At 42.4% G+C, this 14,539-nt stretch overlaps 1 protein-coding gene across 2 annotated transcripts in view; it reads right to left on the bottom strand.

The window, feature by feature from the left end:
- taf1b (TATA box binding protein (Tbp)-associated factor, RNA polymerase I, B) overlaps positions 1-14,539 on the bottom strand; it is a 104,338-nt gene that overhangs the window by 35,697 nt on the left and 54,102 nt on the right. For both annotated transcript variants that reach the window (XM_068022485.1, XM_068022490.1), the window contains exons 7-8: positions 14,185-14,347; positions 3,270-3,369 (exon numbers count right to left, since the gene is read on the bottom strand). In XM_068022485.1, the coding sequence (XP_067878586.1) occupies positions 3,270-3,369; positions 14,185-14,347 (263 nt within the window). The remainder of the gene's footprint in view (positions 1-3,269; positions 3,370-14,184; positions 14,348-14,539) is intronic.

Here is a 14,539-nt window from a genome sequence, read left to right as displayed (position 1 = left end):
CACCTGCAAGTTCCCTTCTAAGTGACACAACTTCCTGATCTGGAAATATATTGCTGTTCCTTCACTGTTGCTGGGATCAAAATCCTGGAACTCCATCCCTAACAGCACTGTGGGTGTACCCACACTAGATGGACTGCAGCGGTTCAAGAAGGCAGCATGCCACCACCTTCCCACAGGCAATTAGGGACAAATGATTGCCTTGCCAACGATGCCCACATCCCATGAAAGAATTAAAAAAAGAGGGTGGATGATGCATATCAGGTGAATTCTTCAAGAAAGAACCTGGCCTATTACAATAAGTTGCAAGGCGACATGAAGAGGAAAATAAGACCGGTAAAGAGAGAATGTGAGAAAAGAATGGCGATTAACATAAAAGGGAACCCAAAAATCTTCTACCATCATGTAAATACTAAGTGGGTAGTAAGAAGTGGAGTGGGGCCTATTAGGGACAAAGAGGGTGATATCTGCTTAGAGGCGCAGGGCAAGGCAAGAATACTTCATGAGCACTTTGCATCTGTGTTTACTAAGGAAGAGGATGCTGACAAAATAAAATCGGTTCAAGTGGAGATGGTAGAGGTAATGGATGAGATGAAAACAGATAAGCAGGATTTACTGGAAAGGCTGGCTATGCTTAGAGTGGATAAGTCACCCAAACTGGATAGCTTGCATCCAACGTTGCTAAAGGAAGTGGGGGTCGATACAGCAGAAGGACTTGACATAATTTTCCAATCTTCCCCTAGATATGGGGGAGGTGCCAGAGGATTGGAGAGTGGCAAATGTGACACCCTTATTCAAGAAAGGGTGTAAGGGCATTCCTAGTAACTACAGGCCTGTCAGTTTAACATCTGTGGTGAGTAAGGTTTTAGAAATAATCAGGGGAAAAAATCAACAGGCAATTGGACAGGTTTGAGTTAATTAGGGAAAGCTAGTTCATGCTTGACTAATCTAATTGATTGTTTTGATGAAGTAAGAGAAGGTTGATGAAGGGATAACAATGGTTGTTGTCTATATGGATTTTAAGAAAGCATTTGACAAAGTACCACATAAAAGGGTGGTTAACAAAATTGAGGATTATGGAATAGGAAAGTCAGTGTCAGCTTGGATAAAAAAACTAGCTTAAGGACAGAAAACAGCGAGTTGTGGTAAATGGTTGTTTTTCAGACTGGAGGATGGTAGACAGTGGTGTTCCCCAAGGGTCAGTGCTGGGACCACTGCTTTTTTTTTATACTGAGTAAAATTTCAAAATTTGATAGTGATACCTAACTTGGAGGTGTGGCAATCAGTGAGGATGATACTAATTGACTGCAACAGTACATGGATAGGCTAGCAGAATGGGCAGACAAGTAGCAGATGGAATTTAATACAGAGAAGTGTGAGGTGATGCATTTTGTCACAAGGGATGGAGAGAGGCGATACAGCCTAAATGGTACAGTTCTAAAGAGTGCACAGGGACAGAAGGACCTGGGGGAGTTCATGTGCATAGATCTTTAAAAGGTGGCAGGACATATTGAGCGAGTAGTTAATAAAGCATACGGGATCTTTGGCTTCATTTATAAGAGGCATTGAGTACAAAAGCAGGGTGGTTATGCTAAACCTTTAGAAAGTTCTGGTTAGGCCACAACTAGAGTATTGCATCCAGTTCTGATCACCATACTTTAAGAAGGATGTGAGGGTCCTTGAGAGAGAGTGTAGATAAGATTTCCCAGAATGGTTCCAGGAATGAGGGATGTTAGCGACAAGGTTAGGTTGAAGAAGCTGGGGTGATTTGATAGAGGTGTAGAAGATTCTGAAAGGTTTGGATAGGTGGACAAAGAAAATCTTTTTCCATTAGCTGATCGTACAAGGACTAGGGGACACAGACTTAAGGCTTTGGGCAAGAGATGGAGAGGAAGAACTTTTTTACGCAACGAGTGGTAACAACCTGGAGCTCATTGCCTATGATGGTCATGGAAGCGGAGACAATGAGTGATTGCAAAAGGAAATTGGATAGTCACTTGAGGGAAATAAACTTACAGGCCTACAGGGATAGAGCCAGGGAATGTGACTGATTCGATTGCCCTGCAGAGAGTTGGCATGGACTTGAAGGGCCGAATGGCCCCTTTCTGTGCCATTATGACTCTATGATGTCTAATGGAAATACACTTCAGGTATCCAGAAGATTCTCTAGAATTATAACATGACTAATTCTGTGATTCTTGTCTGACCTGTAGAAAAATCTCTGTGGAAAATCGAGTGAAGAGAGGATCTGTTATAATGATCTTTAACGCCATTCATTGATGTGATAGTTGGTGTTCAATCTTTCTATTGTTAATATTATGTGGGATTTTGTGATTTTAATATATGTTCAAAATAATAAACACAGAATCTGCAGATTTTCCAAATAAAAACTTTTACTTAAAAATGAATTAAGTCATTACAGTTGATATGTAATTGTGCTCATTGAATCACCTCAAGATTGGCACATATGATCTTGAGGGAAACAAGGCTAAGGGAGAGGGGAAAACAAACAGGAAGAGGAATTTATCCATCAAGATGGAGAACAAAACACTTGTGACATCAATTGCCAACACTTACAGGATCACAATGCTCTTTTTGAAGAATATATTTCAAAACGTCCAAATAAACCACAACTACAACCACCAGGTCATAAAATATCCAAAAATGCTAAACTGCCTCAAGTTCAAGTATCTCAAAATCAACTGCATGCCTTCATTAGTTGTGTGACCACACACCAATCAGCACAGATCATTTTGTTTCCTTAAATTGGTGCAAGTCATGCAGGCAACATTTACACAAGCGAGACAAATCTAGCAAATGTTAAGATATTAAAATATCACCATCCGTTTTTGTGAAACACATTTTACTACAAAAGCTCAACTCTAAATTCTTCAAGTTCTGAACGGAGCAATTGCCATCTATAAAGATCTCTGATCTTTGATCCTCGTTTTTGTATTAGATGGATTTTCAGTGCACAAGCATTACAATATACATTCACCATTATCTTTGTCCATGTATAAGTGTAGTACTGCTCAGTCTGGTAGGAAACAATCTTCTACTTAATCACAAGCAAAAACAAAACAAGGAAGACGAAACCCTGCACTTTCTTTGTCGTGGGAATACTAGACACAAGATCACAAGGCAGTGCAGCAAGCTGTTAAGAGCTATATTTTGAATAAAGTACTATTTTGGCAATATCACCCTTGTATTGCTGGCACAATTTTTTCCCATTTAGGAAGATGTAAAGCTTTAGTCCAAATACAAGTCTTTACCTGTACTTGAAAGATGCGGACATCGGGTCCATACAGTTTCATCTCTTCAGGAAAATACTGGAAGGTGTTTAAATATGGTACATGTCGTTCTGAAACAAACCTATTTCAAACAAACAAATTATATATGTATTTAAGATAGATTAATTGTTAAACTAGACTACAGAATACATGGAAAGTTGCATTCTCCAACAAATGTTTATTTCATTTAAAAAATGGTAGAATTTAAAGAGATACCAATTAATTCAAATAACACCTGGCAGCCTAAAGTTGAAGAGTGTTCTTGACTTGAATGGTTAAGGGATAGTTACTATCTCATAGTAAATCATTGTTCTGAAAAATTGTTCTATCAAGAATGATGCATGTGCAGTTGAACATATACCAACTGAGGTATATCGGGAGAGGGAGAGAAAAAAACCCCCAGCACAGCTGCAAGGCTCCAAGCTGGTAAAAATGTAGTATATAAACTTTCCCAGCCCCTCCCTTCAAGAGAAGGTTTTTTTGCCTTTTTAAATTAGCAAACAACACCTAAATTGATGAGATCCTGAGCTGAGATCTGCCATCCAACCAAGTTACTACAGAGCTCACAAACCAGGGAGCCAAGAGAGTAGAGGTTCAGAGCTAGTGAACCCAGTCACAAAATCCAAGACAAAGAGCGAAAATCTGGATTTGTCCAAAATGCAATTCTTAGTGATGTGAAATGGGGCAAAAACACCGAAGAGGTTAATTGAGTAGAAAGCCAAAGATACAAATTAAGTGTTTACCACTAGGAATAGGAATGAGACGATCCATGAGAAGAGGCTTTTGGCAATTCAAAGGCAGGCTATAATAAAGATGGTAGACAACAACAACTAACATTTACAAAGCACTTTTAACATATTAAAACATTCCTTGAGATGGTTCACAGGAGTGTCAACAGACAAAATATGACACAAAGCTACATAAGGAGATATTAGGACAGGTGACAAAAGCTTGATCAAAGAGGTAGGTGTTAGGGAGCATCTTGAGATATGGAGAGGTTTAGGGAGGGAATTCCAGAATTTGGGGCCTAGGCAACTAAAGGCATAGCTGAAAATGGTGGAGCGAAGAAAATCAGGGATACACAAGCAGTCAGAATTGGAAAAACACAGCGTTTTCAGAGGGATTCTAGGGCTGGAGGATATTACAGAATTAAGCAGGGGTTAGCATATGAAGGAATTTGAACACAAGGATAAGAATTTTAAATTTGAGGTGTTGCTGGTCAAGGAACCAATGTAGGCTAGTGAGCACAGGGCTGATGGGTGAACGGGACTTGGTGAAGTTACGATATGGCCAGCAGAGCTTTGGAGGAGCTGAAGAGAACAGTGGGTGGAAGATGGGAGGCCAGCCAATAGAGCATACAGTCTTCTCTGACTCACAATGGAGCTAGGGTAAGCAACATAATGTGGATGATAAAACAAGAACAAGTAGAACAACCAGAAGTCATTGTATGTGCAAAAAAAAGGCAACATGGGAAAAGCAGGAAATGTTTGAGGGACTGTAAAACCTCAAGGGTAGCAATTTCATAATTGCTTCCCAAGAAGGTTTTCGATTGCTGGACTAATATAATTTTTTAGGCAAGATGAAGCTGATTAAATGTATGTGGCTTCACTTGAACCAGATTGCAGGGAGGTTGTATTGGAATGTAGGGGAGTATTCAAAATATTAAGCCTGTGGAAAAGACAAAAACAAAGTATAAAATAAAGAATGATGAAACTAGGAGAATACAAAAGGCAGATGTTACAGAATAGAGGAGGGCATAATAAAACATGGTAAAAGTATAGCAAATTAGTGGTTGGGAGGTCCATGCCTGCAAGGGGAACTATGATATGATCGACAACAAGGAAGCATAGCTAAAGATAATGCAGATTGCCAACTGAACTTATAAGGATATAGGCTACAATACAGGACCAGAGAAGATAAAACTGCAAGTGGTGTCTTTTTATCTAAAGGACAAAACTGAAATGACATCAGATGATGTTTGAAAAACAGTACAGATCCAACAGCAAATGTAAAGAGAAAAGGTAGCTTAATTAAAAGCAAAATACTGCAGATGCTGGAAATCTGAAACAAAAACAAGAAATGCTGGATTCACTCAGCAGGTCTGGCAGCATCTGTGGAAAGAGAAGCAGAGTTAACGTTTCGGGTCAGTGACCCTTCTTCGGAACTGACAAATATTAGAAAAGTCACAGATTATAAACAAGTGAGGTGGGGGTTGGGCAAGAGATAACAAAGGAGAAGGTGCAGATTGGACCAGGCCACATAGCTGACCAAAAGGTCACGGAGCAAAGGCAAACAATATGTTAATGGTGTGTTGAAAGACAAAGCATTAGTACAGAATAGGTGTGAATATACTGAATATTGAACATCAGCAAGTGCAAACCTGAAGAAAAACAACCTGAAAAAAACAGTGGGTAAGCAAACTGAACAAACTAAGATGAAATGAAATAAATGCAAAAAAAGATTGTAAAAAATGTAAAAAGGAATGCAAAAAAAAGGAAGAAAAAATAACTAAAAATGACTAAAAATGAAAGTAAAGTGGGGGGCTGTCATGCTCTGAAATTATTGAACTCAATGTTCAGTCCGGCAGGCTGTAGTGTGCCTAATCGGTAGATGAGATGCTGTTCCTCGAGCTTGCGTTGATGTTCACTGGAACACTGCAGCAATCCCAGGACAGAGATGTGAGCATGAGAGCAGGGGGGAGTGTTGAAATGGCAAGCAACCGGAAGCTCAGGGTCCTGCTTGCGGACTGAGCGGAGATGTTCCGCAAAGCGGTCACCCAGTCTGCGCTTGGTCTCCCCAATGTAGAGGAGACCACACTGTGAGCAGCGAATACAGTATACTACATTGAAAGAAGTACAAGTAAATCGCTGCTTCACCTGAAAGGAGTGTTTGGGGCCTGGGATAGTGAGGAGAGAGGAGGTAAATGGGCAGGTATTACACCTCCTGCGATTGCGAGGGAAGGTGCCCTGGGACGGGGACGAGGTGGTGGGGGTAATGGAGGAGTGGACCAGGGTGTCGCGGAGGGAACGATCCCTTCGGAATGCTGACAGGGGAAGGGAGGGGAAGATGCGACTGGTAGTGGCATCACGCTGGAGGTGGCGAAAATGGCGGAGGATGATCCTTTGGATATGGAGGCTGGTGGGATGAAAAGTGAGGACAAGGGGAACCCTGTCACGGTTCTGGGAGGGAGGGGAAGGGGTGAGGGTAGAGGTGCGGGGAATGGGTCGGACACGGTTGAGGACCCTGTCAACCACAGTGGGGGGAAATCCTCGGTTGAGGAAAAAGGAGGTCATATCAGAAGCACCGTCATGGAAGGTAGCATCATCAGAGCAGATGCGTCGGAGACGGAGAAACTAGGAGAATGGAATGGAGTCCTTACAGGAGGTAGGGTGTGAAGAAGTGTAGTCGAGGTAGCTGTGGGAGTCAGTGGGCTTATAATGGATATTGGTAGACAACCTATCCCCAGAGATGGAGACAGAGAAGTCGAGGAAGGGAAGGGAAGTGTCAGAGATGGACCATGTAAAGGTGAGAGAAGGGCGGAAATTGGAAGCAAAGTTGATAAAGTTTTCTAGTTCGGGGCGGGAGCAGGAAACGGCACCGATACAGTCATCAATGTACCGGAAAAAGAGTTGGGGGAGGGGGCCTGAGTAGGACTGGAACAAAGAATGCTCGACATATCCCACAAAAAGACAGGCATAACTAGGACCCATGCGGGTACCCATAGCGACACCTTTTACTTGAAGGAAATGCATGGAGTTGAAGGAGAAGTTGTTCAATGTGAGAACAAGTTCAGCCAGGCGGAGGAGGGTGTTGGTGGATGGGGACTGGTTGGGCCTCTGTTCCAGGAAGAAGCGGCGAGCCCTCAAACCATCCTGGTGGGGGATGGAGGTGTAGAGCGATTGGACGTCCATAGTGAAGAGGCGGCGGTTGGGACCAGGAAACTGGAAATTGTCAAAATGACGTAGGGCGTCAGAAGAGTCACGGATGTAGGTGGGAAGAGACTGGACCAGCGGAGAAAAGATAGAGTCTAGATAGGAAGAAATAAGTTCAGTTGGGCAGGAGCAGGCTGACACAATGGGTCTGCCAGGACAGTCCCGTTTGTGGATTTTGGGAAGGAGGTAGAAGCAGGCTGTCCGGGGTTGCGGGACTATGAGGTTGGAAGCTGTAGAGGGAAGATCTCCAGAGGAGATGAGGTCAGTGACAGTCCTTTGGACGGTGGCTTGATGTTCGGTGGTGGGGTCATGGTCCAGAGGGAGGTAGGAAGAGGTGTCTGTGAGTTGGCGTTGAGCTTCTGCAAGGTAGAGGTCGGTACGCCATACAACAACAGCACCACCCTTGTCTGCAGGTTTGATGACCATGTCGGGGTTAGACCTGAGAGAACGGAGTGCCTCAAGTTCAGAGGGGGACAGGTTAGAGTGAGTGAGGGGGGCAGAGAAATTGAGACGACCAATGTCTCGCCGACAGTTTTCAATGAAGAGATCAAGAGCGGGTAAGAGGCCAGGGTGAGGGGTCCAGGTAGAGGGAGAATGCTGGAGGCGGGTGAATGGGTCTGCTGGTCGGGGGGAGGACTCCTGGTCGAAGAAGTGAGCCCGGAGGCGGAGGCGACGGAAGAAGAGCTCAACGTCATGCCGAGCGCGAAATTCATTGAGGTGGGGGCGTAAGGGGATAAAACTGAGACCTTTGCTGAGTACAGAACGCTCAGCATCAGAGAGGGGGAGGTCAGAGGGTATAGTGAATACACGGCAAGGGGTCAGATCAGAAGGGGTGGGGTCAGAGGGAAGTGAAGCGGGAGGAGGATCCGGAGGGGCATTAGTCCCCATCAGCTGCTGGAGCTTGCGTTCCTTAACACCTGAAACGAAGAAAAAAAGTTTTTTGTTAATGCGTCGGATGAGACGTAAGAAACTGAGATGAGATGAAACTGCGGAGTAGAACAGATTTGAGATAAGGTGAGACGGTGCTGTTGGAGAGAGAGGCCCAGTGTGTGCATATGGCGGCGCATAGCACTGAGTGTGGATCTCAGGATGCGGCGAAAGTAGCAGTCCGAGGAATGTTGTATTTCTCGGAGATACCTGTGATCCTGGGTGGTTTCAAAGCATGATGGGTGAAACTGCAGTTGGAATCCACGTGGAATCAGTCGGAGCCGGAGACAGTCACTGAGGAAGGAGATGTGGCTGTGAAAACGAGTTTTGGTAGATACCTTATCAAACACCAGGAGGGGAATAGAAAGCAATGAAGGTGAACAAGGTAAAAGAGACAAACGAAAATCCCGTCGGAGAGAAGAGCAGAACTTCTTCAAGGTAGGCATTCCTGGAAGAGAAGTGGCAGTGAATTAAACACTAAAATAAAAGCAAAATACTGCGGATGCTGGAAATCTGAAACAAAAACAAGAAATGCTGGATTCACTCAGCAGGTCTGGCAGCATCTGTGGAAAGAGAAGCAGAGTTAACGTTTCGGGTCAGTGACCCTTCTTCGGAACTGACAAATATTAGAAAAGTCACAGATTATAAACAAGTGAGGTGGGGGTTGGGCAAGAGATAACAAAGGAGAAGGTGCAGATTGGACCAGGCCACATAGCTGACCAAAAGGTCACGGAGCAAAGGCAAACAATATGTTAATGGTGTGTTGAAAGACAAAGCATTAGTACAGAATAGGTGTGAATATACTGAATATTGAACATCAGCAAGTGCAAACCTGAAGGTAGCTTAATGTTTTGGTATAGAACCTTCATCACAACCCAACTGTAATAAATATAGGTAAATTTGATCAGGTGCAGATGAAATGGAAACACTGTAGATCAAGGTAAGAGGAAAAAAAAACTGGGATCTGTTATAGCTGATAAGTTCAAGACCAGAGATACAACCTCTAATTTTATACTGAAACAACAAAAGTACAAGATATCAAACATAATTGTTATGAGTGACTTCAATTTACTAATGATGAATGTCAGGTGAATTCTTCAAGTGAGAACTAGACCATATACAATAAGTTGAGAGGGGAGGTGCAGAGGAAAATACGACTGCAAAGAGATGATAATAGAATGTGTCCATTTTCTTGTAGCTCAGTTCAAACAGTTAACTTTTGTTTCATTATTCCTCCGGTTCATTTCCATGAGCTGAACAACTTACATGTGTGAGGTGATGCATTTTGGTAGAAGTCATAGGGAGAGGCAATATATACTTAATGGGCACAGTTCTAAAGAGTGGACAGGAACAAAGGGACCTAGGGGTGCATGTGCATTGATCTTTGAAGGTGGCAGGACATATTGAGAGAGTGGTTAGCAAAGCATATGGGACCTTGGCCTTCATAAATAGAGACATGAGTATAAAAGCAAGGAACTGATGCTGAACTTTTATAAAGCTCTGGTTAGCCTCCAACTGGAGTATTCTGTCCAATTCTGGTCACCATACTTTTGGAAGGATGCGAGGGTCCTTGAGGGGGTGCAGAGGACATTTACCAGAATGGTTCCAGGGATGAGGGCTTTTAGCTACAAGGTTAGTTTGGAGAAGCTGGGATCGTTCTCCTTGCAGCAAAGGAGATTGAAGGGAGATTTAATCAAGGTTTACAAGATTATGACAGGTATAGCTAAGTTAGACAAGGAAAAACTATTCCCATTAACTAATAATACAAGGATTAAGGGACACAGATTGAAGGGACTGGGCAAGAGATGCAGGGGGAATGTGAGGAAGAACCTTGTTTCTGCAGCGGGTGATAATGACCTGGAACTGGCTGCCCACAAGGATGGTGGAAGCAGAGACAATGATTTCAAAGGAAATTGATGGCAATTTGAAGGAAATAAACTTGCAAGGCTACGGGGATCAAGCATGGGAGTGGGACTAGTCGGAATGCTCCACAGAGAGCCAGCATGGACTTGATGGGCTGAATGTCCTCATTCTGTGCTGTAAATGACTCTAAAATGAGAAAAGTAGCATGGGAGAAAATGAGTCAACATACGCTCTGTACGTGATAATGATAGATGATTCGAATGGTCAAGGAATTCACAGGTGAGTAAGTGGTTGCTTTAGACCTAATATTGCATAGCAAAGAGGTTGGTAAGGGAGATTATGGTTTGAAAGGAGCTTGGAAATAGTGATCACAATATAGTTGAGTATAAAGTAAGCCTAAACAGTGAAGAGAGTGAATGAAAGGACAGAAATTCTTTAACCTTTGGGGAGGTGGATTTTGAGGAAACAGGAGAATTGAGTGGGGGAGACTGGACTGAAACACATTTTTAGGAGGAGTATGAAAAGAAATGGAATACTGTACATCCTTAGCTTATGATAACTAAAGATTTTTATCCTGAGTATTAATTACTGGTCCTCCTCTGAACCTTTTCTAGGGTCTCGATATCTTTTGCAATGCCAAAGAACCAGAAATGGACACAGTATTCTAGATAGCGTCTAACCAAGGTCTTATACAAGGGTACAAGATGGATATTTTAAAAGGAAACTAATTGAAAGGCATGAGGGAGAGAGAGAGTGGTGCATGATACTTAATAAACTTTGGAACGACCTTCATGGACCAGAATGCTCTTCTCTGGTCCTGTACATTATATTTCTAAAATAACCTGCATGGGTATGGAGGGTGGGGTTGGAGCAAGGGTGGAAGGCTGGAGATGTGGAGTCCTATTTACTTAATTAGAATTCACTATTTTATTAGCTTGGACATTCTCAAATCTTTAAATGAAAATAGGAAAGATTCACAAGCAATTTTTTCATGAATGCAATCCCTACAGCAGTTAAATGTAAACATTTAAGTTTAAACTCCTAATTGTAACTAGTTTTTCGTGCACTGATGGTGGCACCGTCCGATTCTTCTTGCAATCACTTCCAGTATGCTGTACCGCTCAAAAATAATAACGCATAGCTGAACAATAAAGGGAGTGAATTTCATCCAACCAGTAACTTTAATGCAAAAATGTTGGCTTGAGTAGAAAAATGACTAGACTGTAGTCATAAGACTTCAATATGACTGTGCTGAATTAAAAAATGTTTTACATTAATGCATTGGCCTCAGAGATAGGTAATGAAAACTCAAACTCTTACACGTATCAAAAGAACGCCTTCACGAAAGGCAGTTATGACTATCCTCTTAAAATTCAAGCACATTGCACAAAACAAAATTATGTTTAAATAAAAGTGCACTTAACTAATTTACAAAACCTGCATGAGAATTTCAACACAAACTATTAAAAATATTCATTTTATCTATGTTTTCTTTACTTCAAGACAATGACAGGAAAAAAAATCAAATCACTTATAGATATTATAAGGTCGAAAAAGTGCATTAAGGTTAAAAAAAATCCAGATTCTAGGTTTGACTGACCATGCTGGCAGAGCATTGACACCATCATACTATAAAAGGCAGAGTAGATCAGCTACCTGAGCATTGATAAGAGTAAAACAGCTTTCTGCAACATCATGTTGATAGTGACCTTGGAGGCTCTTTGTTAAAACCTGAAGTCCAGGTTATGTTCAATCCCAGTGATCCCCGCCAACTCAAATGAAAGACAAAAATAGACACTGCATATACCTCAGTGGAAGTCTATAAATAATATAGTTCCTGAACCCTAAATAATCGACAAGAAATTTTTCTGCAACCCTTTCCAGTTACAATTAAATAATTTTTGAGGTTTGCAGGATAATAATTCAAATAACCTAGGAAGGTGGTTCGGATAGATATTTTCCTACTCAGTAGCTAGCTAGCTTGCAAGATGTTCTCCATCTGGTAGGATAGTCCACTATACATAGTGGATGACTGTACAGCAAGAGGCTCCAGGAGAAACAGAAGCTCTGAAAAACACTGTTTAATAAAAACTTACACTTAGATAGCACCTTTAAAGTAGTAAACAAAATTTTAAGCCACTTAAGGAGATATTAGGACAGATGGCCAGACGCTTGATCAAAGAGGTAGGTTTTTAGCAGAAGAGAGATGGAGAGGTTTAGTGATGGAATTTCAGAGCTTAGGGCCTGGGCACCTGAAGGCACACTGCCAATGGTGGACCAATGAATATCAGGGTTGCGCAAGAGGCCATATCTGGAGGTGCTGAGGGATCTTGGAGGCTTGTTGGTTGTTAGAGAGATAAGGAGGGGTGAAACCATGGGAGGATTTGAAAACAAGGATGCAAATTTTAAAATTGAAGTGTTGCTGGATTGGGAGTCAAAGTGGGTCAGCGAGCATGAGTTTTTTTTTTATTTCTGGTCAATGGTAGCCCATAGGATGTTGATAGTGGGGGATTCAGCGATGGTAATGCCGTTGAATGTCAAGGGGAGATGGTTAGATTCTCTCGTGTTGGAGATGGTCATTGCTTGGCACTTGTGTGGCACGAATGTTACTTGCCACTTATCAGCCCAAGCCCGGATATTGTCCATGTCTTGCTGCTTTTCTACATGGACTGCTTCAGTATCTGAGGAGCCACGAATGGTGCTGAACATTGTGCAATCATCAGCGAACATCCCCACTTCTGACCTTATGATTGAAGGAAGGTCATTGATGAAGCAGCTGAAGATGGTTGGGCCTAGAACACTACCCTGAGGAACTCCTGCAGTGATGTCCTGGAGCTCAGATGATTGACCTCCAACAACCACAAACATCTTCCTTTGCGCTAGGTAAGAGGGTTCTCCCCCTGATTCCCATTGCCCTCAGTTTTGCTAGGGTTCCTTGATGCCATACTCGGTCAAATGCTGCCTTGATGTCAAGGGCAGTCACTCTCACCTCACCTCTTGAGTTCAACTCTTTTGTCCATGTTTGAACCAAGGCTGTAATGAGGTCAGGAGCTGAGCAGTCCTGGCGGAACCCAAACTGAGTGTCACTGAGCAGGTTATTGCTAAGCAAGTGCTGCTTGATGGCACTGTTGATGACACCTTCCATCACTTTACTGATGATTGAGAGTAGGCTGATGGGGCGGTAATTGGCCGGGTTGGACTTGTCCTGCTTTTTGTGTACAGGACATACCTGGGCAATTTTCCACATTGCAGGGTAGATGCCAGTGTTGTAGCTGTTCTGGAACAGCTTGGCTAGGGGCGCGGCAAGTTCTGGTGCACGGCAAGTTCTGGTGCACAGGTCTTCAGTACTATTGCCAGAATATTGTCAGGGCCCATAGCCTTTGCAGTATCCAGTGCCTTCAGTCGTTTCTTGATATCACGCAGAGTGAATCGAATTGGCTGAAGTCTGGCATCTGTGATGCTGGGGACTTCAGGAGACTTCAGGTGATGGGTGAACAGAACTTGGTGCGTGTTAGGATACAGGGAGCAGAGTTTTGGATGAGCTCAGGTTTGGGGAGGGCGCAAGGTGGGAGGTCAGACAAGAGAACATTGGAATAGTTGAGTATAGAGGTAGAAAAGGCATAAGAAACAAGCTTTTCAAAAGGCTTTGCATGTTGTTGTGGTACCCTTAATGTTGCAACGGCCTTTAAAAGGAAGAGAAAACTGCCTTTGGGCACCATTGACTTTCTTGATATTTCTATCAACCAAATTTACAAACCATTTTGCAAATGGCCATCACACTTCAAAGTGTCAAAAAAGTGTATTTGAAAATAAATGCTGGCATTTTACACTGTTTTTTCTCAGCTGGGTAATTAACGCGCTTCTTCCAATCTGCAAACAGCAATTTCACACATGACTGATCTTGAGCTACATTTCCTTAAAGGAATTCGACTTTGTGACTTTACAGAGGCAATTCAAGTAAAACACAACTGCATTTCAGTAGCAGTGAATTGCACGATGAAAAGCTTCTGTCCTTAGAAAAGTATACTATCCGATTTGCAGTGAATTCTGCCACAGGGCATCCATTTGTTTACTAAAAAAAAACCTCAACATTTTACTCTTAATATGGAACAGTTAAAGTATCAATACAATAAACATTTACATAAAAAGATGAAAAGAAAATGCCCCGGCCTTACCGTAGGAGGTCTGCAAGAGTAATTGATTCACGAAGCCATAACAGGGCTAGATAACAAAATGCTAGCGTCATAGGCATAGACATCAGTAATCCTTTACGACGTGCAGCGTGTAGGTATAGACGGCCATCAATAGATCCAGACCGTATGGATGTTGCTTCATCCTCTTAACAAAAGAAATGCATCACAATATTTATGTTATATTTTGCATGCATAAAATGTTTCCATTTTCTCTCTAGTCCATAAGACCTCCCTAATAATTCTTTCACCGCCTTCAGGGAGAAACTCCTGGCCTGCCTCAATACCTCATTACAGAAATACAGCTGAAATTAGGAATAGCACAGTTCAAAAAACAAAC

Source organism: Heterodontus francisci, chromosome 3 (assembly GCF_036365525.1).
Source record: "Heterodontus francisci isolate sHetFra1 chromosome 3, sHetFra1.hap1, whole genome shotgun sequence".
NCBI classification, from domain to species: Eukaryota; Metazoa; Chordata; class Chondrichthyes; order Heterodontiformes; family Heterodontidae; genus Heterodontus; species Heterodontus francisci.
The sequence above is the reverse complement of the archived record's forward strand: the minus strand, read 5'-3'. Positions and strand labels throughout refer to the sequence as shown.